Below are 22,268 nucleotides of genomic sequence, written 5' to 3' on the forward strand. Positions count from 1 at the left end.
ATAATCAAAGGCTGCTGGAGGGCAGGGGGGTTGAGGGAGAGCCCCCAAAACTGCAGGGAACCGGCAGGGGACTCTCCCCTACAAAACCTCCAAGTCCCAAAAAGATTGGGCCAGGGGGTCCCTGTCTGTGGGCTCCCCTAAAGACTCATTTTGCTGGGGAAAACCCTATTAGCCACTTCCTCCACTATAATTGCCACTTCCTCCACTATAACTGCTGTGGAAAAAGCGGCTCTGGCCAGAAGAGGGTTTGAGTAAGAGCCCCCAGACTGCAGGGAACTGTCCTACATGCAACCCCCATGGCCCCAAAAGACTGCACCTATATGCGGGCACCCCAAAAGATACACTGCTCCCAATGGTGAGAAAAAAACAATTAGCACTTCTGGCGAAAGCTGAATTCAGGTAGCTGGCCCGAGGTTGACTCAGCCTTCCATCCTTCCGAGGTCGGTAAAATGAGTATCCAGCTTGCTGGGGGAAAATCTAAAAGACTGGGGAAGGTAATGATAAACCACCCAGTAAAAAGTCGGCCGTGAAAACGTTGTGAAAGGAACGTCACCCCAGAGTCGGAAATGACTGGTGCTTGCACAGGGGACCTTTCCTTTTCCTTTCCACTGTAATTATCATGGGAAAAGTGGCTTTGGGAGTAGGCTACTGGCTAGCAAGCAACAGAGCACAGCAGAGACCAAGAAGGGTCACCAGCCCCCCCCTCCAACCCACCCGTAAGCCCAAACTAGCACGCCAACCAAACCAGGTAGGCTAAGTTGGCACTGAGGCCCCAGGGGTGGCAGGAGGAGATGGCCGTCAGAGAGGAGGGGGTGGAGATGGTGGCATCTGGGGGTGCCTCGCCATCTCTTCCTCCTCCACCTCCTTCAGTGTCATCTCCCCTTGTCCATCCCCAGAAGGCCCGCTGGAGTCCAGAGGAACCGGAGAAGTGGATTGGTCGGTGGCCACCGTCTCCTCCAGCTCCGCCATAATCCTCCGCGTCCTTAAGGTGATGCTGCGAGACAGAAAACTCTCTCAGCCCCAGCCCCAAAGGCGACCGCTCTTGCTCCCCCTCCTCCTGCTGCTGAGGCTGAGCAACAACAGCTGGAGGAGGGAGTGCCTGAGCAGCAGACTCCTGCCAAGTGGCAGCACCTACAGGAACCTCTGCTGGGGCAACCCCTGAGGCAGCCACGGGGAAGAGGCGGGGCCTCTTCCTTGCACCACTGAACCCCGAGGGTGGAGTGAGGAAAGGCCCCTCTGAAGCAGTCCAACGCACAGGTGTGGGGGTCCTCCTCCTTCCCCTCCACTCCACCCCTCTGATCTTCTCCTTTGCTTCGCCCCCAGGGCCCCTCTCAGTTCTCTTCCTGCCACTCATCTCTCCCCTTGGCCAAGCTCTGCCTAGACTGATAGTGTTTGGGCTGTTTGCATCACCTAACCTGCTACGCTATGCAACCTTACCAACTAGAACCTGGCTCCTTTTTAATTACCCTCTTCCCACCAAATTTTCTTTTTTTTTTAAAGAGGTCCCTAACCTATCCTGCTAAAAATTTCCCCTTTTTGTGTGTTTGAACTGGTAGTAGTGGTTTAAACTAGGGAAGCCTGACTGTACCTGGCTGAATGTTTTAAAAGGCTTCCTCGAGATGGACAAGTAAACCTTTTTAGTGGGAATTTAAAGCTTCCCCAGCTGAATCTACTGGGACAAACTTGATTTCCGTTTAAACAAGAAATGCACGTGTCCCTAAATGAAGATAAATCTGGTGTAACCCTGACTAAATCAAATAGCCTGGCGCTGACCTTCAGTCACTAAAGGCAAAGTGCACAGTTTTTCTATGCGGTTTTTTTTTAGTACAACCCCCCTTGCCTAGGCCAGCTGCCTTTATGGTAAAGCCTTTTCTCTTTTTCGATTCCTGACACTTCCTATTAAATCACCAAACTGCAGCCCTACACTAAGTTAAGTGAAAGGGAAAAAAAATGTATCAGACAGTCCCTCCTAACACTAGCCTAACAGATATGGATCCTATTTAAATGCCCTGCCAAAAAAAACAAAAACTCCAAGAGCACCAGACCAGAAGACCAAAAAGCACCAGGCAAACCAACCCCCCCCCCCCTCCAAAAAAAGCCTCAGGCCACAGACAAGTAGACTTTGCCAAGGGACTGACCAGACCGGGCTATTGGCTAGCAAGCAACAGAGCACAGCAGAGACCAAGAAGGGTCACCAGCCCCCCCTCCAACCCACCCACAAGCCCAAACTAGCACGCCAAACAGACCAGGTAGGCTAAGTTGGCATTGAGGCCGCAGGAGAAATAAAAGCCAAGGGACTGACCAGACCAGGCTACCAAAGGCCCACTACAAGCACAACAACCAGAGCCCAGGTAGACACTCAGGCCAGAGAAAAATGGCCTGTTCCAAAGCAAACAAACAGAGGCCCCAAACAGCAGCAGAGCAAAGCAGAAATTATTTTAACAAACTAGGCAAAAGTGATTAAAGCAAACAACCCCGGCCAGGCCAGAGTCACCCCCTTCCCCCCCCCCAGAACCCCCCCCCCCAACACAAAATCACCTAGATACCTACCCAAGGAAAATAGGTTTTCTAAAAGATAGAAACAAAAACCTACTTATAAAAATTCCCCAATCCTCTTCCCCACAATAAAGAAAAAAAGGGAGGATCTCACCCAGTCAGATGCTGAAGTCCAGGTCCAGGATTCAGGAACAGGATCACCACACCAGGCCACAGAGAGCAGAGTAGCGGAGCACTTTGCCAAAGCAGCAGAGGGTCAACACCAGCTCACAGTCTCTCTGTGGCGACAGGAACAGCAATGGAGTCCAGGGGGCAAGAGATGGTAAATAAATACCCTCTCTCTGCCCATGGACAGAACAGAACAGTTTGAAAATAAATTGTTCTGTTCTCTGATTGGCTTGAGGGAGAAAACATGTGATTCCATTGGAGAATTGCAGTTTCTCCCTTCCTCCTGCATAAACAGCCCTGCAGGGTCCTGCAAAGCCACGAAGTTGCACTTTGCAGAAATGCATGCCTCTGATTGGTCAGAGGCCTCCTGCTTACCCCAGCCGGAGGCGGGAAAAGGCCATGGAAAGGCAGGAAAGGCAATCACAGACTGCATTATGCCTTTCCCTATTGAAAACAATGGAAGGAATAGCTTTACCAAATATTTCCGAATAGTGCTGTAAATATTCGGAAATCAGATATTCGGAATTCAAAAATAGGCTCAGATGCATATCCGGAATACCCATTCTGAATATTTACCGAAATGGCTCTATTTGATAAAAATTTGGTAAACCTTTATCTGAATTGACAGCCCTACTCACAATATGTGTGAATGTGCCACAGGTGGCTCCTGAGCCGCAGTTTGGCCACCCTGCTATAGCTAGTGGGTTGGGTGCAGCCAACTTTCTCACTCGCTCACTGCCAGTTCCCTGTCCACATGGCTTTTGTCTATGGGGTGTGAACTGGCAGAGACTGACCAAGAGAGAGATCTTGGGGTCATGGTAGATAACTCACTGAAAATGTCAAGACAGTGTGTGATTGCAATAAAAAAGGCCAACACAATGCTGGGAGTTGTTAAAAAGGGAATTGAAAACAAATCAGCCAGTATCATAATGCCCCTGTATAAATCAGTGGTGCGGCCTCATTTGGAGTACTGTGTACAATTCTGGTCACCGCACCTCAAAAAAGATATTGTAGCATTGGAAAAAGTGCAGAAATGGGCAACTAGAATGATTAAAGGGTTGGACCACTTTCCCTATGAAGAAAGGTTAAAACACTTGGGGCTATTTAGCTTGGAGGAACGTCGACTGTGGGGTGACATGATAGAGGTTTACAAGATTATGTATGGGATAGAGAAGGCAGAGAAATAAGTACTTTTCTTCCTTTCTCACAATACAAGAACTCGTGGGCATTCAATGAAATTTCTGAGCAGTCAGGTTAAAACGAATAAAAGGAAGTACTTCTTCACCCAAAGGGTGATTAACATGTGCAATTCACTGCCACAGGAGGTGGTGGTGGCTACAAGCATAGCCAGCTTCAAGAGGGGAATGGATAAGCATATGGAGCAGAGGTCCATCAGTGGCTATTAGCCACAGCTTATTGTTGGAACACTCTGTCTGGGGCAGTGATGCTCTGTATTCTTGTGTTTGCGGGGAGGGTACAGTGGAAGGGCTTCTAGCCCCACTCTTGATGGCACTTGGGTTTTTTGGGCCCTGTGTGACACAGAGTACTGGACTGGATCCAACATGACTTCTCTTATGTTCTTATGGAAGTCCCATGATCCCCTCCCTGCACAGTCTTTATGGTGGGCCTGTTCCTCCTTTTTTCACCGCTGGAAAAGCTGGTGGAATCTGACAACCCATCAATAAAGCACGTCCAAAGAAAAGAATGCCCACCACCAGTCACATCCACAAATGCTTATCCAGTTTAATCTTGGATGTCACCAAGAGTGGGCCTTCACAAAAGTATGCCCGTTCCTGAGTGGCTCTCGAGTCTACCCATATTTATTGGGAGGCATTTTTATTTGAAATCCTTCATAAACGGATTGCAATTGAAGCGGCTTGCCAGCCAAATTTCTTTTCCCCCATTGGTTCATCACTGGTAAGGCACAGAAGAGCCGTGCACACCTGCAGATCTGGAAGCCTCGGCTGTCTTTTGAAACCGTGCCAGAAAAGGGATGAGGTGGTGGTGTCAGTAATTGATCCCTGGACCTTCTCCAGTCATTGGATTGCTTTCTGCCAGTTCAAATTAAAAGGCTGTTGTGTTGTCCCCCCTGGTTGGTTTTGTGCTGCAAAACTCTCTTCTCCGTATCCATTGGTGGCAGCCACGGCTTTTTTTTTTGTCTCGGAGCGGCTTAAAATCTCCTTTATCTTCTTCCCTTACAACAGACACCCTGTGAGGCGGGTGGGGCTGAGAGAGCTCTCCCAGAAGCTGCCCTTTCAAAGACAACTTCTGCCAGAGCGATGGCTGACCCAAGGCCATTCCAGCAGCTGCAAGGGGAGGAGTGGGGAATCAAACCCGGTTCTCCCACATAAGAGTTTGCACACTTAACCACTACACCAAACTGGCTCTGAACCACCGGGCCACGGTGTGCTCTCTTGGCTGCCTCTTCCTCTGAAGTTGCTGCCAGCTCCTGAGAGGGAGAAGAGTAGACTTTTCTGTTTTCTCTACCCAAAGGAGTCCCAAAGTGGCTTTCAGTCGCCTCTCCTTCCCTTCCCCACAACAGACACCTTGTGAGGGAGGTGGGGCTGAGAGAGTTCTGAGAGAACTGTGACTGGCCCAGGGTTGCCTAGCAGGCTTCAGATGGAGGAGGAGAGGGGAATCAAACTCGGTTCTCCAGAGTAGAGTCCATGGCTCTTAACCAGTATGCCATGCTGGTTCTCTGAGAGAAAGGGAAACCTCCAGGCTGGCCTGCGACCCGTACAAATGGCGGAATGGGGGGTCTGCATCTCCACAAGGTTGGAAGAAATGTTTTGTTTGTGCTCTTTTCTGCATGATCAAGAGCCAGTAGATAGTGTGGTAGAGGAACTTTGTGCTGTTGGGAGCTCACTGGAAAGCTGGTCTTGGCACACCATCGAATTCTCTGTCTGGGGCAGTGATGCTCTGTACTCTTGGTGCTTTCGGGGGCAACGTTGGAAGGGCTACTAGTGTTTTGCCCCACTGGTGGTCTTCCTGATGGCACTTGGAGTTTTTTTGGCCACTGTGTGACACAGAGTGTTGGACTGGATGGGCCATTGGCCTGATCCAACATGGCTTCTCTTATCTTCTTATGTCAGGGGCAGTGATGCTCTGTATTCTTGGTGCTTGGGGGGCACAGTGTGAGGACTTCTAGTGTCCTCGCCTCACTGGTCGGCCTCACCTTCTTGTGACACAGAGTGTTGGACTGGATGGGCCATTGGCCTGATCCAACATGGCTTCTCTTATCTTCTTATGTCAGGGGCAGTGATGCTCTGTATTCTTGGTGCTTGGGGGGCACAGTGTGAGGACTTCTAGTGTCCTCGCCTCACTGGTCGGCCTCACCTTCTTGTGTCCTGGCCTCACTGGTGGACCTCCTGTTGGCACTTGGGTTTTTTTGGCCACTGTGTGACACAGAGCATTGGACTGGATGGGCCATTGGCCTGATCCAACATGGCTTCTCTTATGTTCACCATTGTATGGGTTGCTTATCTTTTTCCTTTTGTTGAGATATCAACCAGCTATTATGATCAGCCGTATGACTTTTCAGGCTTCCTGTGGATTAGATATGATGCACTAAAAACCTCAAATATTCAGTATTGGATACTGGAGAATGCCCTCACCTGGTTGACTCAGGGTAGCTCCACCTTGTCAGATCTTGGAAGCAAAGCAGGGTCGACTCTGGCTAGTATTTGGATGGGAGACCTCCAAGGAATACCAGGGCCAGGATGCAGAGGCCGGCAGTGGCAAGCCACCTCCAAAAACCCCTTTCCTTGAAAACTCCACATTCAGTTGGCTGCAACTCGACAGCTAAAATAAAATAAAATACAAAAAAAAACCCTGGCAAACCCAGTGGGGCAAGAATGTGGAGAGTCAGTTTGGTGTAGTGGTTAAGTGCGCGGACTCTTATCCGGGAGAACCGGGTTTGATTCCCCACTCCTCCACTTGCACCTGCTGGAATGGCCTTGGGTTAGCCATAGCTCTGGCAGAGGTTGTCCTTGAAAGGGCAGCTGCTGTGAGAGCCCTCTCCAGCCCCACCCACCTCACAGGGTGTCTGTTGTGGGGGGAGAAGATATAGGAGATTGTGAGTTGCTCTGAGACTCTGATTCAGATAGAAGAGCGGGGTATAAATCTATAGGCTCCTCCTCCTCTTCTTCTCTTCCCCTCTTCTTTTTCCTCTTCTTTTTCCCCACCAAGAACAGACTGATTCTTCTTTTTCCATCCTAATACGTATTAGTATTATATATATATATAACATAGCAAATATAACAATCATAGCAAATATAACAATCACTCATAGCAAATTTCCCTCCCCCCAGGATTAATCACAACGAGCGTTTGGAATTCTTGGGAGACGCCGTAGTTGAATTTTTGACGAGGTATGTATTGCATTCATTCCTAACATGCATCCTGCTGTAGAAAGTTCATACCTAAAATGCTTTTCTGCTTCTTTTCTTAAAGCATCCATTTAGGGCTCTCAGACGGCTGCGTCTTTTTCCTTTGTCAAATGTCTCTGTCGGGCATGTCGGTTCCTTTCCTGTTTTGAAGAAGGGGCTACTGAAGCTCTCAGTGTGATCGAAGCCCCACTTTCCTTGCCAGCCTATTAGAAATTTCTAACAATTCCTGCCTAGAGCCAAGCCTTTTTTTTCTAGCCAGAATGGATGTTCTCCCATCAGCCACACTGTGCAAAGGTTACATTCCAGGACAGGTATTGCAAACGTGGATGGAGAGGGCTTGAAACGCTGGATCGTATGATTTCGTTTTGCCCGTGGTATGATCTATTCAGGGGTGTCAAACTCATTTGTGATGAAGGCCGGATTCGACATAAATGTGACCTCGTTGGGCCGGGCCATGAACGTCATAAAATGTAATACCAGGTAGTGGAGATATAAACTTTATAAAGGACACAGACAAGCAGAATGAAAAATGTCAAAAAAACTTAAAACATGCTTAAAGCATTAGCACTCGGTGTTAAAGTTGCTTTGTTTGTATCTCTCCCATTTGATCCAGAGAACTGGGCAAAAGTTCTGGCTTTTTCCTTCCTTCTCCAGGGGACCAGGAGTGTTTGTTTGGGGGGAGCCTCAGCCAATAGAAGGAAAAGAGGCTTGGCTTAGTAGCTCTGCTGTGCGATTGAGAGAGACTGGCAAAGCAAGTCCCTCCTCCTCTCCCATTTGATCCAGAGAACTGGGCAAAAGAAGTTCTGGCTTTTTCCTTCCTTCTCCAGAGGACCAGGAGTGTTTGTTTGGGGGGAGCCTCAGCCAATAGAAGGAAAAGAAGCTTGGCTTAGTAGCTCTGCTGTGCAATTGAGAGAGACTGGCAAAGCAAGTCCCTCCTCCTCTTCCTCTCCAAGGGAGAAGCCTCAGCCAATGGGGAAAATAGAGACTTTGCTCTGTAGCTCCTGTGCTATTGAGCAAACCTGAAAAGGCAGGCTGTGGTACAAGAGGACTATAACAGAAGAAACGTCAGGGTGAAACTATACTATCAAAACGTTTATTATAGGGAAAAAAGTATGTGATAGGAAAAACCTTGTGGCCTTTACTTCTGAGTAGATTCTACTTCTAAATAATCTGAGATTAAAAATATAAATGTGCACAAAGGCACTCTAATATTCCAAAGCTTCTACCTTCAAACTGACTGCAATATGAAACCCAAGAGTGCACACAGGCACTTTGACATCACCTATTTTGTCCCAAACAGTCTGCACTAGAATGAATTCAAACAGCCTGCAGAAAAATAAATCAGCGTGCACACAGGCACTTTTTAAAGGGTTAAGAGTCTGCTTTTGACTCAAACCAAAATAATGAGAAAACAGTCTAAGACTCTAACGAATTCGTTCGTCCAGATTGCACACAGGCACTTTAAGAAACAAATTATTCCACTTCACAGTCTTGCACCTTCAGTCCACTATTGTTTCAGTGAGGCGTTAGGATAAAGAATAAGTTCATCCACATAAAGCCAGTCCATGTTAGCCGGTGTCAAACGTTGCATTCCCTTTTTCGAGACTGATGGCTTTTAAGTGGAACCCAAAAATCCTGTCTTCCTCACAAGGCTCTAGTTCAGTGTTTCCCATTTGCGGGGTCGTGACCCGGTACCGGGCCACGGAAGCCTTACATTCGGGTCACAAGAAAAGCCAAAGCTAGCCCCGCCCCCAGCAAAGCATAACCTCCGCTCTGCTTCCATCTCACTGTGGTTGTGCAGAGAAAAGCCAGCCTTGAAGACTGACACAGACTGCAAAGCTCGAGCTCCATTTGGCTTCCTTCCCCCATCTCTCTGTTGTGCAGAGAAAAGCTAGCCTTAAAAAATGACACAGGCTGCAAAGCCTGAGCTCCGTTTGGCTTCCTTCCTTCCCCCATCTCTGTGTTGTGCAGAGAAGAGCTGGGCTGCCTCTCCTTCCTTCTCCCTCCCTCTCAGTGTTTGAGAGAAAAGCTGGTGTCACTGGCACTTTAAACCCATGAAGTGTTCTTCAAGGTATGAGCTTTCATGTGCCTTGTAATATATTCTTTTGGGGAGATTTTCCTGGGAGGCCTGGGTGGCAAAGAAGGGAGGGCTGTTTTTTTCAGCCAGGAGGGGTGGGGAGTGAGCATTCCAATAGCTATTTTTTTTACCAAATGACCCCTGGGCAGAATTGTTGCTGGCTGGGGTCATCTGATGGTGAGTAAGGCTTTTTTTTTCTTTGTCCCCCCTTCTTTCTTTCTTTCCCTGCAAGTGATGCTCTGTCTGTATTCTTGGTGCTGGGGTGTGGGGGAAGCAACAGTGGGAGGGCTTTCTTCCCTTGCTCTTTCTTTCTTTCCTTCCATTTTTACTGGATGAAACTTTTCTGTTCATCATACTGTTGTTGCAGACATAGCAGCTCTGCCAATGAAAAGTTGGCATCCCCAGTTGTAGCCAGCTGGCCTTTCTATGAGATATCTGTGTGAGTGAGTGAGAGTGAGAGGGGTGGGGCAGAAAGATTATTGGAGATTACTACTGTATATCTCAACAGCACTGGAAGTGATGGTGCTATGAACCTGGCACCATTTTACTAGTCCTGTGTCTGACACCAAAATTAAACTCCTCCTGTAGATATTAAAAAGGATGAAAGAAGTTCATTGGCTAAATATCTACACAACAAGTTGCTTTTAAAGGCATGGGAAACACATCCAGTAAAAAACTGCAAGCCCCTCATAAATGTCTTTTTTGGGATAACTGCAGACAAGTTTGTATGAACTTCATATAATTTGAAATTAATTAATTAATTGCAGTACAATTCTCTGCTACCTTTCACAGCAATTTCTCAGTGTTTCAACCAAGCAAAAGTATGAAAAATAGCTGTCAAAAGATTTTCTTGAAACCAAGCAAGATTGGTTGTAGCTTGAGGCAGGGTTCTAGTAGTAGCAGCTGAAGGAAGGGCCTACTAAATGTGTCAGCATATTTTGAGGTAGAGCAGCTGCCAGGGCCCAGTGTGGGTGATACACAGTGCTGTCATTCCTGATGGCAATGGCAACAGCACTCCCAACTGCATACACTGGCCGGTGCTGTTGAGGAAGGGGTGTGTAGGTGGTACAGGCAATTGAACATGGGCATTAGGTACGTGCAGGTGTGGGGATGGAAAGAGAGGACCACCACATTCCACCCCTATTTTGGCTCAGCATGAGTTTCAGAGAGATTTTTCTGAAAATGAAGTTACTTCAAAAGAAGAGGCAGGTTTGGGGGAGTGCCCTGGAAGTGACATCACTTGGCCCTTGACCTGGAAGCGACAGCACAGGAAATGACATAATTCCTGTATCCCGGCTCCCCCCCCCCCCCCAACAATGTCTCCTGGCTTCACCTCTGAATTTTAGTGGGCCATGAAGGAGAAGTGTAAAAATAACTGGGCCACGGGAAAATTTGGGAAACCCTGCTCTAGTTCATTCTTTGTAAAGACGGAGTGGGGTGCAGGAGGAAGCGAGAGAGAGGGAGAAGGAATCAAATGACAGCCAGTTGCTTGGGGCCCTGATAGGAGCCCTCTGGGGACCTGATTCGGCCCCAGGGCCGCATGTTTGACACCCCTGCTGTAGTGGTTAAGTGTGTGGACTCTTAGCTGGGAAAACCAGGTTTGATTCCCCACTCCTCCACTTGCAGCTGCTGGGGTGGCCTTGGGTCAGCCATAGCTCTCACAGAGCTGTCCTTGAAAGGGCAGCTGCTGTGAGAGCTCTCTCAGCCCCACCTGCCTCACATGGAGACTGTAGGCTGCTCTGGGACTCTGAGATTCAGAGTGAAGGGAGGGGTATAAATCAATATCATCATCTTCTTCCTGGAGCAGTTTGAGGAGAAGGTGCAGGGCTTTTTTTGGGCAGGAACGCAGTTCTGGCTGGCTTAGTGTCAAGCGGTGTGGCCTAATATGCAAATGAGCTCCTGCTGGGCCTTTTCTACTTAAAAAGCCCTTCACCGGTGCAATAACTTATGAATGAGACATCACCATAACAGCTTTTGTTTGGAGACGTTTCTAACTCCACAGACTAAACAAAAGCTTGATATCAATCAGCCTGGCTAAATATCTGTTGATACCAAACCAATAAGAGGTTGTGTTGAGGAATGGGTTCCATAATTGGTTGCCTCCACACCTTTAAGCTCCTCCAGTGAACCTGGAGAAGTAGTTTTGCTTTCCAATAGCCCTGTGAGGCAGGCGCAACCTAGAGATCTTGGCAAGCCCAATGTGGCCCTCCACATCTTGAGAAAGAGAAGGGGTTAAAATAAGTGGTCCAATAAAGTGTATGACTCAATTAACAAATACATTATTCGCTGGAAAGGCCTTGGGCGTTTTAAGCACTTGAATTTTTCAGAGTCCTTAATTCACTAACAAGGGTAAACCTGAGTATAATAGAAGCAGAAAACTCCGAAGGAGCAAATTAATGCAACCTGACAGAAATTCACAGCCATGCGCTAACTCCACTTACTTGGGACTGAATCCCCCCCAAACTCGCAGGGAGAGCCCACCAACACTTATTCAGAAGCAGGTCCCACAAAGTTCAGTGGGACTCGCTCCCCAAAGAAGCACGCATAGAATTACAGCCCTAAGTGGCAGTTCCTTCCAGAGTACCCTTGCGTGGGAATCGAGCTGTTAGTCTGTCAGAAGCGTTCAGCTCAATTCACACAAAATCGCCTCAGGAAGGCAAGGCGTCCGCGATTGCCAATTTTCAAGCCACAAAGAGATTGCCCATAAGAAAAAGAATCCACCGTGGGAAGTTTACCATACGTATAAATATGTCGAGAGCTTATTTTTGAGCATTAAATAAATCTGCCGTCCTCCGGCACCTGTTATTTTTTAAGGGATAAAAGCCCATCTTAGACTTTTAGATGCAAAACAATCCAAGGAGCCGCGCATCCAAAACAGAGATAGGAAGGCGAAAGTATACACCGGCGGTATTTTTCTTTTCTTTATCTGTAACATCTCAACACTTTTAGAGCCTTGCTTCAAATGAGCCAGCTACTTTTCCCATTATAAGTGGACACACCTGAGATCTGGAGATGGGTTTCAAAGCTGCCATCCGGTTTTACTATATATATATATATATATATATATATATATATATATATATAACCATCTGGCACAAATGACTCTTATCAAGAAAATGGCTGCTGTTTGCACTGGGCTATAAAAAAGTCAATTTTATGTTATTTTTGCAGGGTTCTCCCCCCCCCCAAATATTTTTATAGACCTGTCTGCAAAAGAAAAATTGGAGCAATTTTCCATTAACTGGGAATATTTTAGTGATTTATTTTTTAAATTGCTTAGACACAAACTTGGCCGTGTAATTACCCAAAGAAAGGTAGAACGCCTGGCATACGCTTGTCAGATTTAATGACTAATAACCCTGTACTTGGGGTGGGGGGGGGGGAGGAAGAGGGATCTTCAAGTGTACTCGCAATCACACTCCTCGCTCGAGATTATAGGCAGAAAGCTCAAGAAACTCCATGACAAGAAGATGACACGTTCTACAATGATGTATTCTTTTTATTTGCTGGATATAAAACTTTGAAACGCTCGGTCCTATACTCAGAGCCATTTGCCAGGGCAGTTATGAGCAACTTTCAATTACATCTGATGGAACAGAGACATCAGCTTTTAATCTTGCAATATTGCACTTTTAAGGCCCCTCGGTGGTACGAAACTCTCCTAAGTGCACAAGGACACGCAGCTTCTCAAGCTGGGGTCAGGCCGGACGGCAAACAGAGATCGTCCCGAGCGTACGCTCTTTCTTTTAAACATCGAGTAGAACTTAGTACAGCAGAAACTCATCACGCGCCATCCGTGACCAATGAACGGATTCTGCGAGTGCTGCGGTAACTCGAGCGGGACGTGAATGACTCGGGCCTAGAAATTGCGGAGGAAGCATGTGGCGGCCACCGGACAAGCACTCCACACCAGTGTTCCCTCTAAGCTGAGTTGGCATGAGCTGGCTCACGGGGTTTTGGCCTCCAGCTCACACATTTTAGCTCAGGAGAAATGGCCCCAGAGCAAACTGATTGCTGTAGTAGCCCGCAGCTTTCATCCCAGTAGCTCACCAAGTAGGATTGTTGCTCGGAAGACTCCACCGCTTAGAGGGAGTATTGCTCCACACGTTTCTTCACCTCCTCCACCCTTACTATTACAAAATAAGCAGCACGGCTGCCACAATGTCATCTGCTCAGCCCAGTTCCAGTTTGGTGTAGTGGTTAAGGACAGAGTCTCAGAGTGGCTTACAATCTCCTTTACCTTCCTCCCCCACAGCAGACACCCGGTGAGGCAGGTAGGGCTGAGAGAACTCTCTCCAAAGCTGCCCTTTCAAGGACAACCTCTGCCAGAGCTATGGCTGACCCAAATCCATTCAAGCAGTTGCCAGTGGAGGAGTGGGGGAATCGAACCTGGTTCTCCCAGATAAGAGTCCGCACACTTAACCACTACACCAAACTGGCAACCAGTGAGGTTGAGAACGGGCAGGTGTTGCCAGCTCTGGGGTGGGAAATACCTGAAGATTTGGGGGGGGGGGTGGAGCCTGGGGAGGGCGGGTTTGGGGAGGGAGGGGCCTCAGCAAGGTAGAAGGCGAAAGAGTCTAACCTTCCAAAGTAGCCATTTCCCCAAGGGGAGCTGATCGTGGTCATCTGGAGACCACCTGTAGTAGCAGCCGATCTCCAGGCCTACACTGCCAGTGACCCCTATTCCATGCCCAGAAGGTGTAACTACAAGATTGAGTAGGAAAGAACTATGTAATTGAATCACTCCTGCATCCAAAAGAGATGTGGGGCACGATGCCGTGGGAAATGTCTGGATAGGCTGTTGTATCGCCGACAGAGATCAAAATCCTTCTAGAGGAAGCAGGTGTTGAGAGCATTTGCATGTTACAATGTGGTTTTATTATTTGTTTCCAGTGTCCATTTGTACTACCTGTTTCCAAGCTTAGAGGAAGGAGGATTAGCAACATACCGCACTGCTATTGTTCAGAACCAGCATCTTGCTATGCTGGCTAAGGTAGGTACAATTCTATATATATTAATCCTTTGAATTAGCAAGTAGACCTCTGACTTTATGACGGATGGGTTGCTGATGAAGCTGAACTGTTCATGGTATAAAGGTCAAGGTCGTCCCCTGTGCAAGCACCAGTCGTTTTCGCCTCTGGGGTGATGCTGTTTTCACAACGTTTTCATGGCAGACTTTTTACGGGGTGGTTTGCCATTGCCTTCCCCAGTTATCTACGCTTTCCCCCCAGCAAGCTGGGTACTCATTTTACCGACCTCAGAAGGATAGAAGGCTGAGTCAACCTGAGCCGGCTACCTGAAACCAGCTTCTGTCAGGATCGAACTCAGGTCGTGAGCAGAGAGTTCAGACTGCAGTACTGCAGCTTTACCACTCTGCGCCACGGGGCTCTTTTCATGGTATATTGATTATGTAAAAGCAGCAGGTTTCTCATACTCAGCAGGTGTTCTGAGTTTTCCCGGGTAATTAAAAATAGACTTAAGCACGTGGAAGAACAAGCCCTGCCAAGGAAGAATCGGCACGGCTTCTGCAAGGAGAAGCCATGCCTCACCAACCTTCTGAAAGTCTTAGTGTATGTTTGAGTGTGATCCTTTGAACTTTAGGTAACTGGACCTTTACAAAGCAATGACAGTACTTCTCCAAAAGCTTCTGAAGAAGTCGTGACATGAGAGGATGGGTTAAATTGTAGAAAAGGAGGAGTAAATGGATAGTTCTAACATGGGAGGCAGTGAGCAGTGGGTCTGTTTGTTCTTTTTTGCTATCAAATTGCATCCAACTTATACTGACCCCATAGAGCAGGGGTGTCAAACTCATTCGTTATGAGGGCCAGATCTGACGTAAATGAGACCTTGAGGGGCTGGGCCATGTCGAGTTGGGCCGAGCCATGTTGGGTCGGGACATGTGTGTACCTATTTAAGATTCAGTAGCAGAGATACAAATTTTATAAAGAACACAGACAAACACAAATATTTTTAAATAAAACTTAAAACGTTAGCATTCATTGGTCTTAAAGATGCTTTCTTTGTATTTCTCCCATGGGATCCTGGGAACTGGGCAAAGGAAGCTCTAGCTCTTCCTTTCCTTCCCCAGGAGACTAGCGGGGGGGGGAGCCTCAGCCAATAGAAGGACGAGAGGTTTGACTCAGTAACTCCACGGTGCAATTGAGAGAGGCTGGCCAAGCAAGTTATTCCTTCCCCCTTCCTCCCTAATGGAGGAGTCTCAGCCAATGGAGAAAAGGGAGGTTTTGCTCTGTAGCTCCTGTGCTGTTGAGCAAGCCTTGCAAAGCAAACTGTGATGCAGAACAAAGCAAGAGAGGGGGAGAAAGAAGCAAATGACAGCCGGTTGCTCAGAGGCCTGGTAGCAGCCCTCCGGAAGCCTGATTCGGCCCCAAACTGCATGTTTGACATCTCCACCATACAGTTTTCAAGGCAAGAGACGTTCAGAGATGGTTATTTCCTGCAACCCTCGACTTCTTCGGGGATCTCCGAGGACTGACTCTGCATAGCAGCCTGCTGGTGATCCCTGGCTCTTTTCAGTCCTGGCCCCAACCTGGTGGAACGCTCTGCAGAAAGAGACTAGGGCCCTGCGGGATCTCTTACTCTTTTGTGGAACCTGTAAAGCTGAGATGTTCTGCCAGGCTTTTGTTTGAGGACAGCAATGGTTGCTGGGCTGGTACCCCTCTCCCTCCCCCCCTCCAAGGGGGACGCCTTCCCCAGCGCGGTGTCTAGAAAGTAGGCATTGGTAGCACTTTATAATAGATGTCATTGGGTTTGCAGTTTGCTTTTAGCTAATTAGTTTTAATTATTATTGTATGTATTTTGTTGCTGTACATTGCCTAGTGCCCGGCTTCACTGGGATGAGGTGATTCATCAAGTCAAATAAACACGGGTCGTTTTGTAGAAAAACAGGTGATGGAGCTCATTAGCATAACTCATTAGCATATGCCGCCCTCCCTCCCAGCCAAAAGCAACCTGACACAAGAAAGGAGAGCCCCAGGCGAGCGAGGCCAGCTTGGGCCAGCTAGAAATCCAGCCAGCCCAAGCAGGCCTCACTCACCTGGGTCTCTCCTGGGCCGCCCCCCCCCCCTAGTCAAAAGGTCAGCAAGCTACCCACTGCCAAAAATTACATAAGAAGCGGAGAAAGAAGAATATATGGGATTTATATCCTGCCCTCCACTCTGAGTTTCAGAGCGGCTCACAATCTCCTTTACCTTCTTCCCCCACAACAGACACCCTGTGAGGTGGGTGGGGCTGAGAGGGCTCTCCCAGCAGCTGCCCTTTCAAGGACAACTCCTGCGAGAGCTATGGCTGACCCAAGGCCATGCTAGCAGCTGCAAGTAGAGGAGTTTGGAATCAAACCCGGTTCTCCCAGATAAGAGTCCGCACACTTAACCACTACACCAAACTGGCTTCTCCAAGGATTAATGAAGGCTGCTGGGGGCGTAGCAAAGCTCCTGGCGGCTGGCTGGCTGCCTGCTCTCCTAATCCAGGGATTGTTATGCAGTTGTACCCACGATTCAATGGACAAGGTATGTGGGGAGTAGGGGGAGCCATCAGAAAGGTTCAGGAACTGCACCTCTGTGAGCTCCTGCTGAATTCAAGGCCTGCAAATAAATAACATCAACAACTTCAGACTTCCTGGGTGATCTCTCATTCAAGTACTAAGCAGGGCTGATTCTGCTTAGCTTCTGAAATCTGACCAGATCAAGCTAGCCTGGGCCATCGAAGTCAGGGTGGGTCTACATTAGGACCAAGCTTAGGATCTACATTAGGACCAATCAGTGTCCTGGCCCCACTGGTGGACCTCCTGACCACACTTGGGTTTTTTGGCCACTGTGTGACAGTGTTGAACTGGATGGGCCCCTGGCCTGATCCAACATGGCTTCTCTTATGTTCTTCTGTGACACAGAGTATTGGACTGGATGGGCCATTGACCTGTTTCAACATAGCTTCTCTTATGTTCTTATGTGACACAGAGTATTGGACTGGATGGGCCATTGGCCTGATCCAACATGGCTTCTCTTATGTTTTTATGTGACACAGAGTGTTGGACTGGATGGGCCATTGGCCTGATCCAACATGGCTTCTCTTATGTTTTTATGTGACACAGAGTGTTGGACTGGATGGGCCATTGGCCTGATCCAACGTGTCTTCTCTTGTGTTCTTATGTGACACAGAGTGTTGGACTGGATGGGCCATTGGCCTGATCCAACATGGCTTCTCTTATGTTCTTCTGTGACACAGAGTGTTGGACTGGATGGGCCATTGGCCTGATCCAACATGGCTTCTCTTATGTTCTTATGTGACACAGAGTGTTGAACTGGATGGGCCCCTGGCCTGATCCAACATGGCTTCTCTTATGTTCTTCTGTGACACAGAGTGTTGGACTGGATGGACAATTGGCCTGATCCAACATAGCTTCTCTTATGTTCTTATGTGACACAGAGTGTTGGACTGGATGGTCCATTGGCCTGATCCAACATGGCTTCTCTTATGTTCTTCTGTGACACAGAGTGTTGGACTGGATGGGCCATTGGCCTGATCCAACATGGCTTCTCTTCTGTTCTTATGTGACTCAGAGTGTTGAACTGGATGGGCCATTGGCCTGATCAAACATGGCTTCTCTTATGCTCTTAACTTCCCCCTAAACGGGATTAGTGTGAGCTAGCTCAGTTTTTTAGCCTCCAGATCACACATTTTTGTCTTAGCTCAGGAAGGCTGGCCTCAGAGCAAACTAATTGATGCAGTAGCTCACAACTTTAGTGCTAGTAGCTCACAAAGTGGAATTTTTTGCTCTCAAGACTCCATACCTTAGAGGGAGCACTGATTAGGACCGTTTAATTGGTTCATAAATTATCTCCAATTGAGGCTGAGCAGCGAGGTGACCGTGCTGGTAGATTGTGCCAACTCATTTAGGATGAGAAAGATCAGCGGGTTGCAAAGAGCTCAGGGTGAGCAGGTGACAATGCGGCAAATAAAGTTCATTGCAAGTTACGGCTTGACAAAAATGCTGATTTTCAATATGCGCCAAAAGGGGGGTGACTGACCAGGAAAAAAAACAAGATACAGCGCTTGTGGTGAATAAAAAAAAGGTAGTCCCCTGTGGAAGGACCAGTCGTTTCCGACTCTGGGGTGACACCATGTAGTCCCACCTCCAAAGCAGCCATTTTTCTCTAGCGGAATTGATCTTGGTTGTCTGGAGATAATGAAGAAGAAGAAGACTGCAGATTTATACCCCGCCCTTCTCTCTGAATCAGAGACTCAGAGCAACTTACAATCTCCTACCTGTATCTTCTCCCCCACACAACAGACACCCTGTGACGTGGGTGAGGCTGTGAGGGCTCTCACAGCAGCTGCCCTTTTAAGGACAGGGATGGTGGCTCAGTGGTAGAGCATCTGTTTGGTAAGCAGAAGGTCCCAGGTTCAATCCCCGGCATCTCCAACTAAAAAGGGTCCAGGTAGAAAAAGCTCAGCTTGAGACCCTGGAGAGCCACTGCCAGTCTGAGTAGGCAAGACTGACTTTGATGGACCCAAGGGTCTGATTCAATATAAGGCAGCTTCATATGTTCATGACAACTCCTATGAAAGCTATGGCTAACCCAAGGCCATTCCAGCAGCAGCAAGTGGAGGAATGGGACATCAAACCCGGTTCTCTCAGATAAGAGTCCACGCATTTAACCACTACACCAAACTGGCTCTCCATGGAATAGCTCCATGGCTTTTTTGTAGCAGGAACTCCTTTGCACACTAGGCCACACACCCCTGATGTAGCCAATCCTCCTGGAGCTTACAGTAGGCCCTGTAAGAAGAGACCTGTAAGCTCTTGGAAGGTTGGCTGCCTCAGGGGTGTGCGGCCTAATATGCAAATGAATTCCTGCTACAAAAAAAGCCCTGGATACAAAAAAAGCCTTGGCAACTCTATTATACCCCTATCTTTAAATACTATGATCAGACTCCCCATCCTGTGTCCACACCCTTCACATAGACTGGGTCAAAAAGTGGGGAGTGGAGGGCAGGGGTACACTGTTCCCAGGGGTGGAATTCCAGCAGGAGCTCCTTTGCATATTAGGCCACACACCCCCTGCTGTAGCCAATCCTCCAAGAGCTTTCAAGGCTCTTTTTTTGTAAGCTCTTGGGAGGATTGGCTACATCAGGGGGTGTGTGGCCTAAAATGCAAAGGAGCTCCTGCTAGAATTCCACCCCTGACTGTTCCTCATGCTCACCAATGATTTCCGGTAACCTAACCCTGCAAATTGGGGGACCTTTGGTTGAATGCTGCATGAGACGTATGAACAGAATCGCTTTGGACTCTTGACTGTCTATAGTTAGGGTAGTTCACCGTGTTTACAAACGGCTCTTTACCAGCATTTTTGCCAGCCGCAGCCCTAAAGCAAAGCCCGCCTTGTATTTAACAGCTGAAAGATTCATGGGTGAGGTGGATACTGCTGAAAACATAGGACACAGACTGGCTTGCTGCCCCGAGGGTTTGTGATTGATCTTTCCATTTATATTTCTTTAACCAATCCTGCTTACGCTTCAGAAGAGGCATGCCTCACTGGTTTTCTCCTTGCATTTTTTTTTGGAATCCTTAAATCTGCTCTCTTTTCTCCCCATGCCCCGGCTGCTTGTGTATTACAGTTCTTTTACCCAGGAACACCCAACAAATGTTTGCATGGGGACTGTTGTTCTTCAGACGTCTTGAAAATGGTTATGATAGCATAGGAAGCTTTGTGTTTTCTCACTGCATAGTCATCTGTATTTCATGAAATCCAGTATTTCCATCAGTGAAGGAGGGGCTCTCTGTATGGGTTGGAATCATAGCGTTGGAAGGGACCTCCAGGGTCATCTAATCCAACCCCCTGCGCAATGCAGGAAACTCACAAACACCTCCCCCTAAATTCACAGGATCTTCAGTGCTGTCAGATGGCCATCTAGCCTCTGTTTAAAAACCTCCAAGAAAGGAGAGCCCACCACCTCCTGAGGAAGGCTGTTCCACTGAGGAACTGCTCTAACGGTCAGGAAGTTCTTCCTAATGTTGAGCCGGAAACTCTTTTGATTTAATTTCAAGCCATTGGTTCTGGTCCTACCTTCCGGGGCTACAGAAAACAATTCCACACCATCCTCTAGATGACAGCCCTTCAAGTACTTGAAGATGGGATCCTATCACCTCTCAGCCGCCTCCAGGCTAAACATGCCCAGCTCCTTCAACCTTTCTTCATAGAACTTGGTCTCCAGACCCCTCACCATCTTCCTTGCCCTCCTCTGGGCCCGTTCCAGCTTGTCTATATCATTCTTTAAATGTGGTGCCCAAAACTGAACACAACACTCCAGGTGAGGTTGTACCTCCTCCTGGCTCTTTGGGCAGGACCTGTGTAAATGTCTCACAGGGGCTTCCACTGTCTTCCAACTGCCCAGTTCTTGCTAAGCTTCCAATGGAGACCGACCCACTTCTAGCATTACAATCACCTAAGAGCAGGGCTTTTTTTTGTAGCAGGAACTCCTTTGCATATTAGGTCACACATGCTTGATGTAGCCATTCCTCCAAGAGCTTTACAGTAGGCCCTGTACAAAGAGCCCCGTAAGCTCTTCGCGGATTGGCTACATCAGGGGTGTGTGGCCTAATATGCAAAGGAGTTCCTTCTACAAAAAAAAAAAAACCCTGCATAAGAGAATTCTCCATGAAGCCCTGTAAGTGGAGACCAATCTTCCTCTAAGCTGCAGAGTTCTGTGAGCAAAAATTCTGCTTTGTGAACTGTTGGCATTAAAGTTGTGAGCTGCTGCATCAATTAATGTGCTTTGGGGTCATCCTTCCTGAGCTAAGAGAAAAACGTGTGAGCTGGAGGCTAAAAATCTGTGAGCTAGCTCATGCTAACTCAGCTTAGCGGGAACACTGGTGGAGATACTGTAAGCCTGAAAAACAGGTGAGAAAAAAACCTGATAGTTTCCCTTTTGACCGAGGGGGTCCTTTTCCAATTCCCACCCTAGCTGGTGGCAGTGTTCCCGCTAAGGTGAGTTGGTGTGAGCTAGCTCACAGATTTTTACCCTCCGGCTTACAGATTTTTGTCTGAGCTCAGGAAGAATGACCCCAAAGCACAATAATTAACTGGAGAGCTAGTTTGGTGTAGTGGTTATCTTATCTGGGAGAACCGGGTTTGATTCCCCACTCCTCCACTTGCACCTGCTAGCATGGCCTTGGGTCAGCCATAGCTCTGGCAGAGGTTGTCCTTGAAAGGGCAGCTGCTGTGAGAGCCCTCTCAGCCCCACTCACCTCACAGGGTGTCTGTTGTGGGGGAGGGAGGGAAAGGAGATTGTGAGCCGCTCTGAGACTCTTCGGAGTGGAGGGCGGGATATAAATCCAATATCTTCATCTACCTCACAGGGTGTCTGTTGTGGGGGGGGGGGAGGTAAAGGAGATTGTGAGCTGCTCTGAGACTCTTCGGAGTGGAGGGCGGGATATAAATCTAATAGCTTCTTCAATAATTACGCAGTCGCTCACAACTTCAATGCCAGTAGCTCACAAAGTAGAATTTTTGCTCACAAGACTCTGCAGCTTAGAGGGAACATTGGCTGGTGGGTGTGGAATCCCCTGCCTTCCAATCCATTAATGAGAAGAAACCTTCACAGTAAGTCTAATGTTTCATTCTCCATCTGCAGAGGGAGGTATCCTTGTATGAGATACCGCAAACTATACTATCCTGGATGAGAAAAAATTGAAAGGAGAGGAATTAAGGAATACCTTTGAAAGAAGATTTCACTCAAAAATAGCCGCAGCCAAGGCAAATTGGTTTAGTCAATAGTGCCTTTCAAATGTAGAGGCCCAAGTCACTGTCCTACCAATGGATGCATTGGTGGAGAGGGTTGTATACTTAGTACTCTTGGGCATGATGAATGGGGATGGAGCAGGGGTGGCCAACGGTAGCTCTCCAGATGTTTTTTGCCTACAACTCCCATCAGCCCCAGCCATTGGCTGGGGCTGATGGGAGTTGTAGGCAAAAACATCTGGAGAGCTACCGTTGGCCACCCCTAGGATAGAGAAAACATTCCATCTTCAGAACTGGTACCAAGGCTTGGTTCTACCACAGGTACCTGGTTGTGTGGTGTGCCGAGGAGGCCTTAGATGAGAAGTCGGCTTTGGAGGTGAA

General features: G+C 48.0%; 1 protein-coding gene across 1 annotated transcript in view; it reads left to right on the top strand.

Moving 5' to 3' along the window:
- The window catches only part of DROSHA (drosha ribonuclease III), a 168,217-nt gene that overhangs the window by 73,740 nt on the left and 72,209 nt on the right, over nt 1-22,268 (top strand). The window contains exons 20-21 of the mRNA XM_060244291.1: nt 6,975-7,034; nt 14,023-14,122. Coding sequence (XP_060100274.1) covers nt 6,975-7,034; nt 14,023-14,122 — 160 coding nt within the window. The remainder of the gene's footprint in view (nt 1-6,974; nt 7,035-14,022; nt 14,123-22,268) is intronic.

The sequence above is a fragment of the Heteronotia binoei genome, chromosome 7 (genome assembly GCF_032191835.1).
Source record: "Heteronotia binoei isolate CCM8104 ecotype False Entrance Well chromosome 7, APGP_CSIRO_Hbin_v1, whole genome shotgun sequence".
NCBI classification, from domain to species: Eukaryota; Metazoa; Chordata; class Lepidosauria; order Squamata; family Gekkonidae; genus Heteronotia; species Heteronotia binoei.